This window comes from Pelobates fuscus, chromosome 10 (assembly GCF_036172605.1).
Source record: "Pelobates fuscus isolate aPelFus1 chromosome 10, aPelFus1.pri, whole genome shotgun sequence".
Classification (NCBI taxonomy): Eukaryota; Metazoa; Chordata; class Amphibia; order Anura; family Pelobatidae; genus Pelobates; species Pelobates fuscus.
The window spans coordinates 52751277-52772992 of record NC_086326.1 but is presented as its reverse complement, the minus strand read 5'-3'; the positions used below and the strand labels follow the sequence as shown (position 1 = coordinate 52772992).

The 21716-nt window shown below is 41.2% G+C and overlaps 1 protein-coding gene across 2 annotated transcripts in view; it reads right to left on the bottom strand.

The window, feature by feature from the left end:
* Positions 1-21716, bottom strand: part of ADAM12 (ADAM metallopeptidase domain 12) — a 532069-nt gene that overhangs the window by 97595 nt on the left and 412758 nt on the right. For both annotated transcript variants that reach the window (XM_063434720.1, XM_063434721.1), the window contains exons 12-13: positions 15818-15995; positions 130-219 (exon numbers count right to left, since the gene is read on the bottom strand). In XM_063434720.1, the coding sequence (XP_063290790.1) occupies positions 130-219; positions 15818-15995 (268 nt within the window). The remainder of the gene's footprint in view (positions 1-129; positions 220-15817; positions 15996-21716) is intronic.

The following is a 21716-nucleotide window of genomic DNA, read 5'->3' as shown; positions in this document are numbered from 1 at the left end:
TGTCCAATGAAAAAATGGGCAGATCATGTAATATATATATATATATACACACACAGAGTTTGGATTCACATAAATTGAGTAAGAAGCCAATATAAAGAGGGACAGAATATAAATAGTAGAGACCAATACCTTGCAATTTTCACAACATAGCCCATGGGCACACACAGCTCCTTCCACTAACAGGCATAAGCTGGCATTGCAACACATGTTTGTGCATTCCTACAAAGAATAAACAAGAGATGTTAATGTTAGGATGCATTTAATCCATCATCTAAATACATTATCATTAAGCTGGAGAAACATATTATGCATTCATCGTCTAAACTTCACATGGACACATAACACCGATCTTCACACTCATTGTATGTCCATGCTGGTAGGAACTGCTAAGTAACACTCATAACACACACGAAGGGACATTAACAGGACGTTTTTTTAAAAAATTGCAAGTTTTGGGGGAAAAACAAACAATTATCGGGATATTAGTGAATACATCTTATCGTGTTTGACACTGACACTGATCTCTTTGAGAGTAAACAAAGTGAAGAAAATTATTTCTAAATGTCAAACAGAGGAACATATCCAGATAGCAAGTTAGAGCCGACACTGTTGCAAGATATTCTAACATGTTAAAACATAGTAGGAAGAATATGAATTTCCCACACAATTTTCAAAATTACTCGGTCTCTCATTCTTCCTCCACCTTGCCTATCACGTGTCCTTCAGAAAATGACTTTCTTTCCCATAAACCTTTTTAACATATCTCTCTATATCCCTACTTTCTGCTACATTCTAATTTTGCAAGAACTGTACCTTTTTATCATTCTATAGCTATGAATGCATTGTGTTAAACTCTATCTTGTCTGTAAGCCAACATTGTACTGTGTTGCAGACTTTGCCAATGCTGTATAAAGAAAGAATAATAAGTGAGGAACCTATAATCTGGGTATTATTAAACCTTGGCCACCGACTACGAGAGGGCCAAGTTTAGACACCTCTGTCTTGACTGAATGTTTTTAGGTGTAGATACTATGCCTAACTAGAGCTTTGCAGGAGTTGGATATATATATATATATATATATATATATATATCTTAGATTTGTAACTTTTTATTAGTGTATTTTTCTGTACATGTTTTTTTCCCCCATGGTAATAAAAGTCAAAATGGTCCCTGTGTATTTGAGGATTATAATGCATTACCGTTATCTTTTTATTTAATTTAATTTTGTATTGTATTTTTGGGGGGTGTTATACAGAGTGACCTTGACTTGCATGGCGAAGGTCGTTGCTGTGAAGTACATCATTTACATCCTCTGAATTCATTGTCTTTTTTATGTTAATTCATCATGGTACGCTAAGCGACTTTGTAATTAATGGTCTCCTATTGCTTTTGACCGCTGAATAGTTTTAGAGAGCCGTTTAATTGAATTCTATCTGCTTTTCTCCCATACATCTTCAGCTGACGCAACAGATACAAATGTTTCTCTACCTTGTTAACAAGGTATCCCTAACATTAGCAAGAGTGGATGAAACGAGATAACTGGGTTTTACAGGGATATTTGCAAGTTCCTGGCACATTACCTACTCTAAAGAGCCTTTACGCCATAAGATAAGCTCGGTTCACAAACTCTGTCGAACAAGAATGAGTGCGCTGTCAAAAATCTTGTAAAACTTGTACTTCTCAGAGAGGATAATGTAGCAACTGGTGATAGAATTTTGACCTTAGCCAGTTTAAACAGAGAGAGGAAGCGTCTCCATCTTTCTGTATTCTTACTTGAAATAATTTAAGTTGTTCAATATGATCAAGATGGAACACATAACAAGAATAAATAAATAAGGCCTGCCGGAACATACATCACTTGCTAAATGGATTTCTTTCTTTTAACCCCAATCTAATTTCGCAGCAATGTTAGCCTGCATGGAAGGGAGATGCATGTGTATTCCGACATCACTTTAGTTTACAAGAGCTATAGCATTTGATTTATTTTTCTAAAGTCTTTTCTAAACAATTTACATTTTAGGACAAGCAATGGTCAGTAATTCAGACGTAATAGCATAGTTACTCCAATCTAATTAATTTACTTAATGTGCGCTTTACAAATAAATAAGTGATGGTATAAAATTTGAACTGTTCCAAATTTGCACCCAAATTGCAAAATTCTCATATAGTAACTGAAAGAAGTGAGAAGAAAATATTTATCAAAGTAATTTACTAAAAAACATTTCAATTGCACATCTGCCATTTTCCCATGGGGTTCCAAATTGAATGCAGTTTGAAAGAAAACAAATTTAAATACCAAGCACAGGAATTTACATTTTAACGCATATTACCGGAGTCAGAAAAAGGAACACAAAGCTAATAAATGCAGCCTATTTTGTGTTGAAAAATATATCCTTATTTTTAATTCATTTGCGTAATTATAATTAGGAAATATGGCTAATTATCACGGTCGTGTGATAACCCAACATGCATTATGTAAACCCACAGAAAACCCAAGCATGTATTAACGAACCTTAGAATGGTCGGGTTTAACGTAGGTAGAAAAGAGTAGTCGAAAAAGAATAGCTAGGTCAGGATACCCAGAAATCAGGAGGTCAAAATACAAGCTGAGTCAGGGAACCAGAAAACAGGAAAGTTAATAGCCAAGCCGAGTCAGTACACAGAAATAACAAGAAATACGCAAGAAGAACTAAATAGCACTAAGGGGAACACAAGGAACCACAATAGGGCAAGGAACAAAACAAATGGCGCCCTTTATATAAGGGAGCCTCTTTTGCTTTAAGGACACGCCCCCGGAACTTTCTCGGTCGGTATTGATGACGAGCCGCGTCATAAAAAGGGGCGTGACTCCAGCGTCCGGCGTGGGACATGCCAAACTCGTTGGGAGAGGAGTCTGCCCTGAATCCTGCACCATGTAGGCGCGATGGAACAAGGTAAGAGATCGTGACACTAATAAACCATCTCATTATTTAATATGAACTTAGATATGGATACAATGCTTTTACATCCGTCCATGAGTGTATTCATCTCTGTACTATATTATAACTGCCGGATCTAAGTCTTAGTCTAATGCGGAGGAACCCCTCATTTGTGAAGAGAGTGCAGACTAAAATAAAGTGTTTAACACTAAAGTGTCTCTCTGCCCCCTCTCCTCCTTTGCCAGTGTCAATCAATAAGTGGAAAAAGAAAAAATCAATAAGTGGGACCTAATGCGTGCTGAGCAGCATTTGCACATTAGGCCTTCCCCATAGGAAATCACAGAATCAATGCTTTCCTATGGGGTTTTGTTTGACACAGAATGTCCTCATGCAAAGTGTGAGGACACCCAGCATCGTTTCAAACTCTGTGAAACAGCAGGAAGCCCCTCCAATGGCTGTCTTATAGACAGCCAATTGAGGCAGGCTTAAACCTGCAATATAACCATTGCAGTTTCTCAAAAATGGGGACAGGGATATTGCACCTAGACCACTTCAATGAGATAAAGTGAGTGCCTAGAGCGTCCTTTTAAATACCTTGGCATTTTTATTATATTTAAAGTTTCAGTCTAGTCATGGGGCCAGGAGTCCCCTGATACCACCCCAAGTTTGACACTTACCTGGGTCTCCAGTCCAGCCTTCATTTCTGAGACATCTAAGAAACGTCTGCATTAGTAATATCAGGGAAGGAATCCAGATGTGGTAAGTCTTAAACTAGTCAAAAAGTGGTTTGACTACGTAACATGGCATGGCTCCAGGGGAGTCCTACAGCAGGCCGCACTGTTTATGGTCTCTAGAAGGCCCCTGTAACATGTCTCATTTGCACACTTTTTTCTTCTGTTTACATTTTACCTTTTACATTGTTTTGGGGTTAGTGTGCTAAGTGATTCTTACAGCAATTCTCACAGTTCTTCATTAATATCAGAGAAGTTCCTACTTCTGATAATTTATTTTTAGTATTCCATGATAACCAAACTGGTAGAGAATGTTCTATTTTTGTCACACACACATAGTGGAGGGTAAGAGGATTAACCCCTTAAGGACACATGACATGTCTGACACGTCATGATTCCATTTTATTCCAGAAGTTTGGTCCTTAAGGGGTTAATGTAATGGTGGGTGCTTCTGCCTGTTTCTTGGTCTATCTGTGGACTACAACCACAGTCAACCTTTTGCCAGCCAAATACTAATCAAGTTTTATCAGTAATAGTAGCTTATGCTTCCCAGCATTGGCATACGATGGGTTAAAGAAATATATATATATTTAAGGCTTGGAATTCCCTCCTTGGCCTTCCAGCTAATATTGCTTTATGTTTCCAATAATTTTGTAATAACTAAATAAAGATCATTACAGTGCTACTGTTATAAAGCATAGTCTGTATGAATCTAGAACACGTTTGCAGCATCATGCTTTAAGTGGAAAAGGTTAAATATATACCAATATAGACATACATTGCTCTTGAATATGTCATGTCCCAGTGGAATTGTATCTCTGTGTAATTTGCAACAATCAAAACTAATCATAGTAATTATTATGATAGCTTAAATACACTATAAATATTTCTCTTCTACGTAAGATACAGTTCACTCCATATCCCATTTTCTGCAATAAAAATACAAATGTTCTCTAAAATGACTATCATTTTTCAATGATACATTCGGAAAACCATCTTGAAATGTTCCACTATTAGTCTACAGACCACAGTTTGAGTGCTACTGCCATAGAACATTTCATAAATCATTCCAAGATTTTAAAAAAGTTAACACATGACCATTGTTTTTAAAAAAAAAAAATGGAATAAAAGTGACATTATAAGAGAATTACATTTTTTTAAAGTATGCATGATGTGGTCATGCTCTAGATTAGTGGTTCCCAACTCAGTCCTCAAGTACCCCTTAACAGACCAGGATTTAGACATTACCCTGTTCGGTCTAAGGTGTTTTTAGTAGAAAAAAAAGCACTTTAAACACAACCGGTTAATACCTAAATCCTGGACTGGTAGGTGGTACTTGAGGACTGGGTTGGGAACCCCTGCTCTAGATAATGGAAACAAGACATGTCCTTTTATTGTGAGCTGAGCGAGGCACATGCTGTGTGCTATCAGTGTTGAAGAAGCAGGCACGTATGTTTTATTAAATATTATGCTTTATATATATTAAGTGAGATAAGCAAACATTCCAAAGTTCTATTCCATTCTCTGGGTGTACTTCAAACATTTTTGGGAAGAGATTGTAAGCTCATGTGGGTAGGGCATCCTCCCATACTGTTCCCATAGGTCATACATGTTTAGTTAGAATTAAATTTATCATGTTTCCTATTGTCTAGTGCTGTGGAATATTGATGCACATGACCACGGTGGAATAGAAGTACATGGCATTGCAATGCCTGATGGGTAATCCGTGCGCATTGACTATGGTGGAATAGAAGTACATGGCATTGCAATGCCTGAAGGGTAATCTGTGTACGTTGACTATGGTGGAATAGAAGTAAATGGCATTGCAATGCCTGATGGGTAATCTGTGTGCATTGACTATGGTGAAATAGAAGTACATGGCATTGCAATGCCTGATGGGTAATCTGTGCATGTTGACGATGCTGGAATAGAAGTAAATGGCATTGCAATGCCTGATGGGTAATCTGTGTGCATTGACTATGGTGAAATAGAAGTACATGGCATTGCAATGCCTGATGGGTAATCTGTGCATGTTGACGATGCTGGAATAGAAGTATATGGCATTGCAATGCCTGATGGGTAATCTGTGCTCGCTGACTACGGTGGAATACAAGTACACGGCATTGCCTGATGGGTAATCTGTGCTCACTGACAAAGGTGGTGTGGTGGAATTTCAGTGAAATGTAAATTTAGTAGGGTGAGATTTCCACGTGGCATATGTGTATGTTGTGTCAGTTAGTTAGCTACACGTAGCTAGGATACTGTCATCAATGTACTGAGCATGTGCAGGAATGCAGGAACTGAAATTGCACTTATTTCTCCTTTGTCTTGGATGAGCCATGTGGTCTGACCAGATGAACAAGTCTATACTCTGCTCATTGATTGGTTAAGGGTATGTGTGGGTGTAGCTATTAATGGGAGGAGCTATATTGCTATATAAGGAATGTACTCCATGTGCTCTGGGCTCATACCTTTTGAACATAAGTTCAGTGTGAGACCCGATCGGTATGTTAATAAAGACTTCTTACTTCCTGAAGACCTGCATCCATCTCTCTGTGTTTGGCTTCTGTTAGTTTACTCGGCAACATAATTGGTGCATTGAGCCGGGAACTTCTCATCGCATGGAAGCTGGCGCAGAGATTTGAGACGGTAAAGCTTTTTACCAGCGCTCTCCACGGCAGCACCCCTGGACCTCTGCGTGGACCTCCCTTCATCTCGGCGCCACTGGGCTGCTTCGCTCAGGAGATCATCGGCTTCTGCGCAGTGAGTACTGGGGTGCCCCGTCGATGAATGTGGAACCCAGGGCCAGGAACTAACAGGTAAGACTGATACCGTTAGAGCGGTAGACCCACAAGGGGTTTTATATTTGGAACCGGTTATTGGAATTGGCCCCTTCCCTCTGGAAGGAAGAAGCCAAGGCGCAACGCTTATCTGGACATTAGACGCTCTGTAGTCAGCCCATCTAATATAGGTGGTATTGTCAGACTGAGTTCTGGTGTAAATAGCTCATGTCGGACACAGATGTCCTGCCTTGACTAGCATGCTAGGTGTAAATTTTGGTTGCTAGGTCGGGGAGATCTGCGAAACTAAGCAGACTCTGTTGTATATTATAGTTTGCTAGATTGCACCCTATCTTAACTAAGTGTGCTCTGTTGTAAATCCAGCCACTAGATTATTGATTGTGTATTAGACTAAAAGAGTATTGGTGTAAATTCTGCCCTCTAGTTCGCTATACGTGGTGTCTGGGCAGCGAAGAACTTATCGAATCTCTGGTGTACAAATGGATCGAAAGCTCTCGAAGTGCTGGCCAGTTAGAATAGTTGGGATTATAGTAAATGTTGTTAAATATATTGTAGTTGGTGAATTGGTTAAATTGTATTTCCTGCTAGAAAGCTTGAGCTCTGCCGTCTAGTGGGAGTGTAAATTGTGTGTATAACTGTAAAATAGCGCACGGTACCATAACCACTGACATGTACTATAACCACTGACGTTGTGTAAAAATTAGGAAAAACTGTTGTCTTACGTTATATGTATAATACCATAACTGTTACTAACTGATCTGTGACTTTAAAACTGTATTATAACCACTTACTAACTGTACCATAACCACTGACTGTAAAGATGAGATTACTAGAATGTGATATAGTTGGTTAGTTAAAAGTTGATTTATGGTACGTATAAGTGTAGAGACGATTTATAGTTACAGAGATAAGTAACTAGTGTTTGGTAAATCTTTGTGAGTGAGACGTCGTGATATCACTGTATGTATGAGAATTCTCTGCATCTTACTGTGTGTATGTTTGGCTTAGCAACTGTGCCACATGGTGCTGTTGCCAGGGAAACGAGTGTGACTGTTGAAGTGTGTTTGGGGTATTGTGTTTCTTTGTATTAGATGCTCCATTGCCAGTATGGGTGCGTCTGACTCAAAGATTGTTGATCCCTTGTCGTGTATGATGAAAAACTTTTTAAAGGAATATGCTGTTTGTGATTATGGTGTAACACTGTCCCCCAAAAGATTAAAATACTCTGTGTAGCAGAGGAAGGCCTGTTCTGGTAACCAGTGTTCCTGTGGATCCTTGATCCAGATTTAATACAGCGGGTTTACATTGTAATAAATAATATGCTGGGTCTACACAGTAGTTTCTGTATACAGATTGTTGAAACACTGCTAAATGGATTAAGCTGTGCTAAGAGGAACAATGGAGTCCATGGTAGCCAGAACCTGTTTGTCCATTAAGGCCTTAATTTCACCTAGTTTGGACACCTCCCCCCTTGCATCTGATTACCAACCCCCTATTCATCCTCCAGAGCCAGAGTAGCCATTCCCCCACTCTTCCTCCCAAGCTAATACTAGTGTAACTGGTTTTTGCACTCCCCCTGCTCTATTGTCCCCGCCTACCCACATACCTATCTGTTATTTTGTTTCAAACAACCCCCACTGATTCCAACCCTCCCCCCCTCCTTTTTGGTAGGAGTGTATTTTAGTATTGAATTTTATTAACAGTTAGATTGTGAGGAGAATTCTTAATAACAGTAACTGAGTCTATTGGATCAGATAATTCTCAGCAATGACATTGTACCATAATCATTGAAATAGCACTAAAACTATTGAACACAGTGTAAAATACAACTGGAAGAAATGATCAATGGTATAAGATGCTAGAGTACCCTTTTATCCTTTTTTAGTTACTGGATGGGCCCCTCCCAGCTTTGTTCAAAATATCCCCTTTACTAAAATACAAACTGAGATGTTTAATTTACCATAGAACTAAAGCTTTACTCAAGCCTAGATATCAGGGTGAACAGTGATTAAAATAAGCAATAATAAAATATGCACATCATTAAAGTCTATCTGCTTCATTAGACTTTAGGAAGCACTCTAGGGCCACCTACTGGCTATCTTCAGGAGGTACATTGATTTACATTGTTTAAAATATTAATGACGTATAATCATCTTTGACTCTATATTGACATACAATAGACAGAAGTAGGATTGATTACCCTATTTTAATATATTTATTGCTATAAGGTTTTATTTTATGTATAAATATATTAAAAGTTACGTTTTATTATTAGACCCATAAAGATTATTTTGATACAATTATTTACCCTTTGGTGACACCTACTGGTAGGTTTTTGTTTAACATTTTTTTTTTCATCCGCCAAATGCTGACTAGTAGAATTAGCTCACCCCCTTCCACCTACCTTACTACCCCTAGACCGGAACTTATTCTAAAACAGTCTCGCCGAAGTCCCATATTAACCCGACAGATGACTGGTGCCCTTCAACCCCGACGATACAAAATGCCCCTCCGACTTACACCGGGCCCAACACACGTGGATGAGAATGGCCAAATACAACGGGCAGACCCAGTGTTTGTATATGTCCCCTTCACTACAACTGATTTATTTAACTGGAAGACTCATAACTCTTCATATACTGACAAACCTCAAGTCATGACAGATTTGGTTACTTCTATTATCCAAACACATAATCCCACCTGGGCCGATTGCCAGCAATTATTATTAACTTTATTTAATTGTGAGGAAAGGACCCAGATTAATCAAGCGGCTATTAAAGCGCTTGAGGAAACGACACGTACTCAAAATCAGGCCAATCCAATTGCATGGGCTGCAGCCCATTATCCAAATGTTGATCCAAATTGGAATGTGAATGGTGCTGACATGCCCCAATTAAGGGCTTATCGGGAAGCCATAATTGCTGGCATGAAGGCAGGAGGGAAGAAGGCAATCAATATGTCAAAGACGGCTGAGGTGTTGCAAAAGGTTGATGAGTCACCTAGTACCTTTTATGAGAGATTATTGGAGTCATATAGATTGTATACTCCTCTTAATCCAGAGGCCCCTGAGAATTCTAGGATGATTAACTCAGCATTTGTCAGCCAGGCCCAAGGTGACATTAAAAGAATATTGCAAAAGTTAGAGGGATTTGTAGGGATGTCCATATCACAGCTAATGGAGATTGCAAATAAAGTATATATGAATAGGGAGATGGAGGTAAAGCGGGAGGAAGAACGTAAAATGAGGAAAAAGGCAGATATGCTAGCAGTAGCTATCACAAGTGTAGAAAGACAGGGAAGGAAAGTGAATAGAGGAGACGAGAATAGGCGGAGTAAGGGACCTTTAAGTAGTAATCAATGTGCGTATTGTAGAAAGGAGGAACATTGGAAGAGTGAGTCCACAGAGAGAGCAGTATGAAGGTGATAGACAAGGAGAGAGAAGGGTACGAGGAGGTTATAGTGGTAGTTATAGAGGAAGAGGAGGTTTTAGAGGGAATGGTGGGAATAGTAGAGGAAGTGTTCAAGGAGACAGATACTATCCACCCACGCAGAGACCTAGAGAAAGAGAGGATAGAGATTCTGTGGGTCTGGCTGACACTATCATGGAAGACTATTAATACCGACCGGGCTCCATCCCCCTTGGCCGAGCGGAGCCTATGGTCGATGTAGCAATAGGGGGAAAGAGAAGTTCTTTCATGATTGACACTGGTGCTGAACATTCCGTGGTGACTAAGTTGGTAGCTCCTCCCAGGGGCGTATTAGCCGCGAGGCAAACAAGGCATTTGCCTTGGGCGGCATTTTCTAGGGGGCGGCCAAAAAAGCTGCCCCCAAATGCCCAGACATGCTGGGCTGCTGGGTGGTCGGCGGCGCTGGTGGGTGGCTGGCGAGGGAGCACTTCCTCTGAGCTGTCTGCTCAGCTCCCTCGCGCACCGCGCGTGAGGGAGCTGAGCAGACAGCTCAGAGGAAGTGCTCCCTCGCCCGCCAGCCAGTGCCGCTCGCCCAGCAGCCACTGGACCACCAGGGAGGAAGAGACACCCCCCAGCATTCCCAAAGGTAAGGATTCTGGGGGGGGGGTGTTTAAATAAATTTAAAAAAATGTGTTAATGTGGGTGAGTGTCTGTCAGTGTGTGTTTCTGTTAGTGTGTTTCTGTTAGTGTGTTTGCCTGTGAGTGTGTGTGTGTGTCTGACTGTGTGTGTGTCTGACTGTGTGTGTGTGTCTGACTGTGTGTGTGTGTCTGACTGTGTGTGTGTGTCTGACTGTGTGTCTGTTAGTGTGTGTGTTTGCCTGTGAGTGTATGTGTATGTTAGTGAGTGTGTGTGTCTGCTAGTGAGTGAGTGTCTGTTAGTGTGTGTCTGTTAGTGAGTGTGTTGGTCTGTTATTGAGTGTGAGTGTGTGTTAGTGTGTGTGTGTTTCTGTTAGCTAGTGTATGCGTATCTGTCAGTGAATGTGTGTGTGTGTATTTAGAATGCGGGGCGGGTGGAAAGGTTGGGTGTGGGTGGCGCCTTAGTTTTGTCCTGCCATGGCAGCACAAAACCAGGATACACCACTGGCTCCTCCTTCTGAGAAAACTATAACTGCGATAGGAGCTACTGGGAGAAGCGCAGCTAGACCGGTTCTTAAGAGTCGCACTTGCATTTTGGGAGGCCATTTGGTGAAGCACCGGTTCCTATATATGCCGGAGTGTCCAGTTTAACTTCTAGGACGAGATCTATTGGCAAAGCTTCAAGTTCAGATGACATTCTGCCCAATGGATCAACGTCTCTGAAGTTTAATGGATTACCAGGCATAATGGCGGTATCGGTGCCAAGAGAAGAAGAATGGCGCTTCTACTCCATAGTGACAAGTGTTAACCCTAAGAGTGATGAATCTTTATTTGACAGTCCATGGGTATGGGCAGAGAATAATCCACCTGGACTTGCCTGTAATATCCCATCGATATATGTTGAGTTAAAGCTTGGGGTATATCCTGTTAGCCTCCCTATGGTGTTCTTTTATCTACCCCAACAGCTGTAAAGGTGGCAGAAGTTGCTCCATGGATTCATCATTCCAGGGTTAAACCAGCGTCAGATTCTTGGCAAGCTATTCCAGATCCTGAAAATCCTTGCAAGATCCGGTTAAAGTGGGCAACTCAGTCGGAGTGAGAAATAATACGAGGAGATATTGGGACATCTTAGTTGAAAGTAACAACAGATATCAGCAAGTAGGTGTTTTGACGGCCATAATAAAGCATGTCCACCTACCTACGTGTCATAGCTAGAGTGTCTCTGTGAATCTCTGGGATCTCAGGGATCTCTGTGAAGAAAAGTGAGGATCAGAAGAACGACAATCTTTGCAGCCCTCACAATCGGGAAGCTGAGGTGCCGTCGCACGGTCGAAGAATAAAATGAGGACTTCTGAAATAATATGTTATATTATGTGCTTAGGTATTTTTGTGAATTTTCAGGAAGGTAAGAGTACAGACATACCGAATTGCGATAGTTGCATTAAGACTACGAAAACAGGTAATCAAATATCCCAAAACTCTCATTTGGCACTCACAGTATGAATGTAAGGGATCTGTATCTAAATGTAGATATTTGGATATTGATTACAGTGTGTGCAAGCCAGTATCAGGAGAGTCTAAATGTTTCGATCCCCAATTCCAACCCCGTACAATTTGGTTGGTAATTCGGAACAGTAATTCCCAGGGAACTTTGATAAATAGGACTGTGATAAATACCATACATTCTACGGGCATTCTGCTATTTGATGCATGTAAGGCGATTTCTGGTAGTAGAAAGCCTTGGAATATATGTGGTAATCTTAAATGGGAACGAACTTATGGGTTTAATGATAAATAGAGATTTTAATTTTTGTCCCTATTTGTCTTGTGTAGGGTGGGCGACCTGGGGAAAAACAGTGGATCAAGATATGATTATTGAAAGGTTGCCCACTGCACTGTATTGTAAAACTATGGAGTGTAACCCTGTGCATATTACCATTTCTAATCCACAGCACTTCATTGATAAGTTTGGGAATCTCTTTGGGTTTCAAAATATATGGTACAGGAGTAGATCCAGGAACGATAATATATATAGGACTTGAAACTGAGACAGTAGCAACTCAAACTCATCAGGTTTTTCATTCCTTCTATGAGGAGATGAGTGTTGAGGATAAAATTCCCCATAATGTTAAGAACCTATCTATTGATTTAGCTGAGAGTATTGCGGGTAGTCTTAATGTAACTTATTGCTTTGTATGTGGAGGTACTAACATGGGAGACCAGTGGCCATGGGAGGCAAAGGAAATATGGTACCCTGGCTCTGAGACATATGAACAACAGATACCTTTTCAGTCTGATCATCAAGTAAGTACTAGAAGTAAATCGGAATGGCGGTTAAAAACCTTCATTATAGGTCATGTATGTTTAGCCAAGAAAGGGACAATGTATAACACGTCTGTAGGTGAGCTAACTTGTTTGGGAGAAAAATCCTATAATGTTAATACTAAAAATACTCTTGACAAAGGCGTATCGAAACGCCGAAACGCGCGTCGAGCGATTTTTGAGCCGATGCAATTTATTTTCACTCTTCTATTTTTGATTTAATCCATATTTCCTTTTTGGTTGGGTCGTTATTTTTACTTTCTGTTCGTGTTTTGAATGCTTTTATTTAGCACCTTGGTTTGACAACTCTATGGGGAGATAAAGACAGTCTGAGGCTGCCTTGAAGTAGCAGATAATTCCACTCTCACAGATGTGAGCTAGACAGCTAGTCCAGGGCATACCTAGGATTTTGGTGTGGCACTTACGTGAGGAGCGTTTACTGGTTTGCAGTATTAAGCAGGAATACCCCCCGATATTGGAGAAATACCCTCTAATCTGCACAAACTCTATGCAGGAACGCTAGAGAACACTAGGGGTCTTCCTACATATGTATATGCTCCATATCACTTCAGGACAAGTGCACCATTTTTTCTGCCATATATAGCGACGAGAGTTCTGTCTACTCCCTGTGCTACTTTTACCTCTACCAGGCATCTTCCTATATTTAGATATATACACATCCCTTTCCCTCTCCCCTCCTATTTTCTTTCCTCCCATCCACTAGCTATCCAGGCATTTGTATCCTGGACACACTTCTTACTCCACGAACAGAAATATGCTGATTATGCTCTACCTACCCACCTTTTAGGTCTTATCACTCATTGGTAAACTGTTTGCCAATTTTTATTATACCTAATTTTTGTTCTAAATAAAGGTTTAAACTATAACCCCCCCCTTCCCCCCCCTCCCCATATGTGACATTTACAATTGGAGGTATATAACTGAGAACGAGATTGGACTACACCCACTGAGTGGGATTGTTTTCTCCATTTAAGTTCTCATTTCTTCTTTTTGCAGGTGAGCTAACTTGTTTGGGAGAAAAATCCTATAATGTTAATACTAAAAATACTACTTGGTGGTCAGCTTTAAATGTCTCGGAGCCTACTAATCCGTTTGCCAATTACACTCATTTAAAGGAGGTATGGTTTGACTTATCTGCTACATCTAGTTGGAAAGCCCCAGCAAATCTATACTGGATCTGTGGTAAGAAAGCATATTCGGAGTTACCACAAGATTGGGAAGGGGCATGTGTATTAGGTATGCTCAAACCATCCTTCTTCTTGTTGCCAATTGAGACAGGAGAGACCTTGGGAGTTAAGGTTTATGATGTAAATCATAAAAAGAAGCGAGCATCCTTGAATATAGGTAGTTGGTGATGATGAGTGGCCTCCCCAACGTATCATAAATTACTATGGACCTGCTACTTGGGCAGAAGATGGCACCTATGGATATAGAACCCCAATATATATGCTCAACCGTATTATAAGATTACAGACAGTGGCTGAACTTACCAGTCACATGGTTAAACTGACGCATGTACCGACTCAGGTCTGGAATGGGTATAATCCTAGTAGTTGGTTTGTAAGTTGGTATGAGCAGCTTGGAGGGATTAAGGCGTTAGTAGGAGGAGTAGTGTTTATCATATTCTTATGTCTCTTTCTGCCCTGCCTAATTCCATTAGTGGTCAGATCTTTACGTAGTATCATAGAGAGTACTATAGAAAGAAAGACAGCTGCTCATGTAATGGCTGTCTATAGATATGAATCCCTAGCCCAAAGAGAATATATTCAGAATGAGGAATGTTGAAGGAGTCTTTGCTAAGATGCTTACAAGGTCTGCTCTGGTTCAATGGCTACTTGAGAGGTATTGGTAAACTATGATTGGTGATGCATCTGGAATAATTTGTATCAGAGGCATCAAATTTCAGTGAAATGTAAATTTAGTAGGCCGAGATTTCCACGTGGCATATGTGTATGTTGTGTCAGTTAGTTAGCTACACGTAGCTAGGATACTGTCATCAATGTACTGAGCATGTGCAGGAATGCAGGAACTGAAATTGCACTTATTTCTCCTTTGTCTTGGATGAGCCATGTGGTCTGACCAGAGGAACAAGTCTATACTCTGCTCATTGATTGGTTAAGGGTATGTGTGGGTGTAGCTATTAATGGGAGGAGCTATATTGCTATATAAGGAATGTACTCCATGTGCTCTGGGCTAATACCTTTTGAACACAAGTTCAGTGTGAGACCCGATCGGTATGCTAATAAAGACTTCTTACTTCCTGAAGACCTACATCCATCTCTCTGTGTTTGGCTTCTGTTAGTTTACTCGGCAACAGTGGAATAGAACTACATGGCATTGCAATGCCTGATGGGTAATCTGTGCACGCTGTTGGAGTGCTCATATACAGGGATTGCTCAGACAGGCAAATTATTTATAAGATTTTACACTCAACATCTAAAAATAATGGGAGATCTAAGTAAAACAAGCGAACAAACAAACACATAGGTTAGTCACCTGGTACAGATTTGCTGGATTAGATCTTATCAAGACAATACAAATGTTGTTGCTTTAAATTGTCAGTGGGTTAAATGAGTCTTTATTCTATGGCAGCATATAGACTATAAACCAGGGAAATATTGCTTCAATTGCTAAGAGCAGAATGATGTTTTCTCATTTTATGAGAATATATCACCTGGGCCATATCCTCTAACCCAGGGGGTCCTCGTTCCAGATGTTGCTGAACTACAACTCCCATGATTCTTTGAATTACATAGATAGCCAGAGAATCACGAGAGTTGTAGTTCAGCAACATCTGGGGGGCCAGAGTTTGAGGACCCCTGCTCTAACCCATACAGAGGCATGCAGCATGTTCGAGAGCAATGTCATTTTCTATATGTACACGTAACGTTTGTGAATATTTGTAATTTGCTCAACATGGTTACTGGTGACACATACAGACACATAATAAATATCACTTATTAGAATGAAACATTCTTACTTCTGGTTCTCCACAATCACACTGTTCTCCTTCTTCTACAAATCCATTCCCACATTTCTGTTCTCCAAATGATTTTGTAACTTCAGGCATGTTATAGAGACACATGCCCACTCCTTTTTCCAAGCTGCTATCCAAATCCTTTTTGCTGCAGCTGCTAAACACTGTAGGGAATGGGTATCTACAAGAAAATAGACAAGATCTGCTAAATGTGTCAGGACTTCGTTGTTCTAAAAGAAATAAGAATTTCTATAAGTTTAGCTGTTCTAAAGGAAAAGGTCAGGTTGTGTTACGGTCGACCGATGGTCACTGTGAAATATCCAAAATGCACTCTTTAAATTCTAGAATCACATACTTTATTCTGTGATAGTATGACAAAAGGGGCAACAAATATGTTTCATTTGGCCAATATGAGGACATTGTGGACTTCTTCGGTATCATATGCACCGAATGCTTTACTCCTTACACAAACACAATTTTTTTGCTAATACGGTGCCAAAGTGTGCCTTCTACGTGATATTGTTATGTCTGGATTACAACCAGCTGGTGAAGAAAATGCAAGCCTTCTTTTCTCCCTGTAGACACTAGACCATATATTCATTAGTGCTTCACAGCAAGGCAATAATTCAACATTGTGACAAGTCAAAGGCAAATCGTTAATGAGCTGCTTTTGTTCCTTAAATGCCTATTGCAGTTACCTGCAAATTAAAATGGAGCTTTCCGAGCCTGGGAAATATTCAATATATACAATTTTTGCGGCACAAAATACAATTAAATAACAATGTAATAGAGAATTAGTGTTGTTGTTGTTTTTTAGGATGTGCTATAATAATTCAGTTTAATTATATATGAATTGCAATATTGTTGAGGATGCATGTTTTGCTAATGATGTTAAACAAAATCATTTCTAATGTTGCTGTGACATCTTGCAAGAAAGAGTCTTGCATTTATTAGTAAAACCACACATTGATTGGTGAAATAATGTCTTTTGGAATTATATTGCATTCTCTGTTTACTTATATATTCATATAAGGTGTGAAATAGAAAATGCAATTTAAACCCTAAATATTTAATTTCATATCAAATGGAAACAACCAGGGAATATTGTATTATTTTTTAACATTTATATAGCGCCGATATATTCCAGTCAGGGGGTATTTATGGGACAAAAAAGAGGGCCCTGCTCAAACCTTACAATCTATGTTTATCAATAACAGATTGTCAGGATCGGGACAGGGATCCAACACGCAGAGTACAAACAGTAGCCAGATACGTATACCGGACCTTAGAATGGCCGGACTAACGTAAGTAGTACAGTATAGAATGGTCAAAGACAAGCCGAGGTCGAGGGTAACAGAAGACAGGTAAGCGAGAGACAAGCCGAATCAAGGGTAACAGAGATAAGCAGAGTAAGGTAAACAAGCCGGGTCAAAACCAAAAGGGATAATAGAATACACAAGCACTAGAGTGACTAGAACAAGCTAGAACCACGACAGGGCAATGAGCTAATGAAAGAAGCTCTGTTAAATACCCTGTTCAGAGCAGTAACCACGCCTCCAAGGCGTCCTGATTGGTCCTGCAGCCATTGACTGACAGGTTGTTCCGGGGGAGTGTCCTGATGACTACTTCCTGCCTAGATGCTGTAAAAGGCAGTCACTCCCTCGCGGCCGGCCTAGCATGACCGGATAGACCGCGGGGAAGGGAGCCATCAGACCGTCTGGATGGAGGAACAACTAAGTCTCTACCTCTTTCGGAGGTAGAGACCACAGGTACCCTGACAGTTCCCCCCCTCTCAGATACGCCCACCGGGCGGAATGAACCGGGACGAGATGGGAAGCGAGAGTGATACGCCCTGCGGAGACGGGGAGCATGAACATCCTCCTGAGGTACCCAACTCCTCTCCTCAGGACCATATCCCTTCCAATCAACCAGATATTGTACTCTCCCCCGGGAGATTCGAGAATCAATAATAGAGTTAACCTCATACTCCTCCTGACCCTCCACCTGAACGGGGCGAGGAGGGGCTATTGTGGAGGAAAATCTGTTACATATGAGTGGTTTCAGCAATGAAACGTGAAACGAGTTCGGGATGCGTAAGGTATTAGGAAGAGCTAAACGATACGCAACTGGATTGATACGGGTCAGCACCCTGTAGGGTCCAATATAACGAGGAGCGAACTTCATGGAGGGCACTTTTAAACGGATGTTCCTCGTGCTCAGCCATACCCTATCACCTGGAACAAAGACCGGAGCCGCCCTTCTACGTTTATCAGCGTGTTTCTTGACCAACATAGAGTTGTGCACAAGGATTTGTCGAGTTTGATCCCACAACTTCCTCAAATTGGCAACATGAACATCAACCGACGGCACCCCTGGGAAGGGGAATCCGAAGGAAGAATAGACGGATGAAAACCATAATTCATGAAGAAGGGGCTTGAATGAGTAGAATCGCAAACGAGATTGTTGTGTGCAAACTCCGCCCAAGGAATCAAACCGACCCAATCATCCTGGTGTTCAGAAACAAAGCATCGTAAATATTGTTCGATTTTCTGGTTGGTACGTTCAGCAGCTCCGTTAGACTGAGGATGATAGGCAGAAGAAAAGTTTAATTTAATACCAAGTTGAGAGCAGAAGGACCTCCAAAAGCGGGAAACAAATTGGGAGCCTCTGTCCGATACAATTTGAGAGGGTATCCCATGTAGGCGAAAAATCTCCTTAGCGAATATTTCTGCCAATTCGGGAGAAGACGGGAGTTTAGGCAGGGGAATGAAGTGTGCCATCTTAGTAAACCTGTCAACCACGGTGAGGATAACAGTCTGTCTTTTAGAGATAGGTAGATCGACAATAAAGTCCATGGCCAAACAGGACCATGGTTTTTCTGGAACCTCCAAGGGGTGCAGGAATTCACATGGAAGCGTATGGGGTTGTTTGGTTTTAGTACAAACTTCACATGCAGCGATGAACTCCTCAATATCCCTCCGTAAAGCAGGCCACCAGAAGTCCTTAGAGATCAACGCGTAAGTTTTGCGAATACCAGGATGTCCCGCCATCTTGCTATTATGTAAACACTGTAAAAGTTCCAGTTGAAGAGCAGGAGGAACGAAATGACGGCCCGCAGGAGTCTGTTTAGGTGCTAGATGTTGCAACTTAATGATCTCGGCCAGTAATGGAGAATGAATCCTGAGATTCGTATTAGCAATGATATTGCATTTCGGAACTATAGAAGAAAGAACTGGTTCAGGTACAGTAGAAGGTTCATATTGGCGAGATAATGCATCGGCTTTAGAGTTTTTAGAACCAGGTCTGTAAGTCAGTACATAATTGAAGTGAGTCAGGAATAAGGACCAACGAGCTTGTCTAGAGGATAAGCGCTTAGCCTCCCCAATATAGGACAAGTTTTTGTGGTCCGTCAAAATCGTAATAGGGTGTAGGGTCCCCTCCAACAAATGTCTCCACTCCTTTAAGGCTTTAATGACTGCTAACAGTTCCCTTTCCCCGATGTCATATCTGCTCTCAGGCCCAGAAAATTTCTTAGAGAAAAAACCACAAGGGTGTAACGGTTTATCCACCCCTAACCTTTGAGACAGAACAGCCCCAACTGCTGTCTCAGAGGCATCGACCTCGAGCAAGAAAGGCAGAGTCGTATCAGGATGGACTAGAATGGGAGCCGAGGCAAAAAGTTCCTTGAGAGTCTTGAAAGCACCAAGAGCTTCCTTAGACCAGAACTTAGTATCAGCCCCTTGTTTGGTCATATTGGTAATAGGCGCAATGATAGAGGAGTATCCTTTAATGAAGCGCCTATAGTAGTTGGAAAAACCAATAAACCTTTGGATAGCCTTGAGTCCTTTGGGCAAGGGCCAGTCTAAAATAGATTGGAGTTTTACAGGATCCATTTTAAAACCCTCCCCAGAAATCACGTATCCAAGAAAGTCTACCTGAGACTGATCAAAACTGCACTTTTCCAATTTGCAATATAGACCATGTTGCAGCAGCTTGTGTAATACCTTTCTGACCTGTCTATGGTGAGTCTCAATCTCCTTAGAGTGTATTAGTATGTCGTCCAGGTAAACAATAACACAATCATGCTGAAACTCCCTAAGTACCTCATTAATCAAATCTTGAAATACTGCAGGAGCATTGCATAGTCCAAATGGCATAACAGTGTATTCGTAATGACCATACCGGGTATTGAATGCCGTCATCCACTCGTGACCTTGCTGGATTCTCACCAAATTGTAAGCCCCTCTGAGATCTAACTTGGTGAAGATTTTGGAGCCCTTAAGACGATCAAATAACTCGGTAATCAGTGGGATAGGATAGGCATTTCTGACAGTTATTTTATTCAAGCCTCGGTAATCGATACAAGGTCTCAGCATGCCATCCTTCTTCTTAATGAAAAAGAACCCAGCCCCGGCCGGAGAAGAAGACCTCCTGATGAATCCCTTTTCTAAATTCTCCCGAATATACTCCTCTAGAACCGAGTTTTCCTGAACAGACAAAGGATATACATGGCCCCTCGGAGGCATAGTGCCGGGTAGCAGCTTAATCTTACAGTCAAATGACCTGTGTGGAGGCAAAGAATCGGCATTCTTCTTGTCAAACACTGCCCTTAAGTCTAGGTAAAGGTCTGGTATTTGTCTTTCTGTGGACTGAGTAGGATTCTCCGGTATGTTAATATTAGCTAATGGAGAAACCTTGCACAAACACCGATCCTGGCAGCCCTGGCCCCACGAGAGTATCTCTCCTAACTCCCAATCGATAATAGGGTTATGTTTTTTCAACCATGGGTACCCCAGAACTATGGGAACGGAAGGAGACGAAATGAGCAGAAGAGATAAATTCTCCACGTGTAGGATACCAACATTTAAATCAATGGGTACGGTCTCACGAAAGATAACAGGGTCTAGTAGTGGTCTACCATCTATGGCCTCAACGGCCAAAGGTGTCTCCCTTAGCTGGGATGGAAAATTGTTCTTAATAGCAAAGGCTTGGTCGATAAAATTCTCAGCAGCACCGGAATCTATCAATGCCATAGCCCTTACTACTTCCTTCCCCCAAGTTAAGGAAACTGGTAGCAGAAGCCTGTGATCCTTATAATTAGGAGTAGAGGACAAAATAGAAACACCCAAGGCCTGTCCTCTAGAGGGACTTAGGTGCGAGCGTTTCCCGGGCGGTTAGAACAGTTCGAGAGTAAATGACCCTTGGCTCCACAATACATACACAAACCCTCTCTTCTCCTGTGCTGTCTTTCCTCCTCAGAGAGGCGGGTATACCCTATCTGCATAGGTTCAGTAAGCAAAGATATCGTGGAGTCAGGACTTGGAAAAGCAGGAGCTAACCTAAAAGAAGGTCTCAGGTTCCTCTCTCGAGTGTTCTGTCTCTCTCTTAGACGTTCATCTATACGAGAGATGAACGAAATTAAATCCTCTAAATTCTCAGGGAGTTCTCTGGTAGCAACCTCATCAAGGATTACATCAGATAGGCCATTCAAAAATACATCCATATACGCCTGCTCATTCCACTTGATTTCTGCCGCCAGAGACCTGAACTCTAGTGCATAATCCACCAGTGTTCGGTTCTCCTGTCTCAGGCGCAACAGTAATCTGGCTGCATTAACCTTTCTACCTGGAGGGTCAAATGTTCTTCTAAAAGCAGCTACAAATGCGTTATAGTTATAAACTAATGGGTTATCGTTCTCCCATAGTGGGTTGGCCCATCTCAGAGCTTTCTCAATGAGTAGGGTGATAATAAATCCTACCGTTGCCCTATCTGTAGGATAAGAGCGAGGTTGCAATTCAAAATGGATACTAATTTGGTTTAAAAAACCACGACACTTTTCAGGAGCCCCACCATAGCGTACTGGGGGGGTAATGCGAGAAGAAGCACCCACTGTGGCTACCTC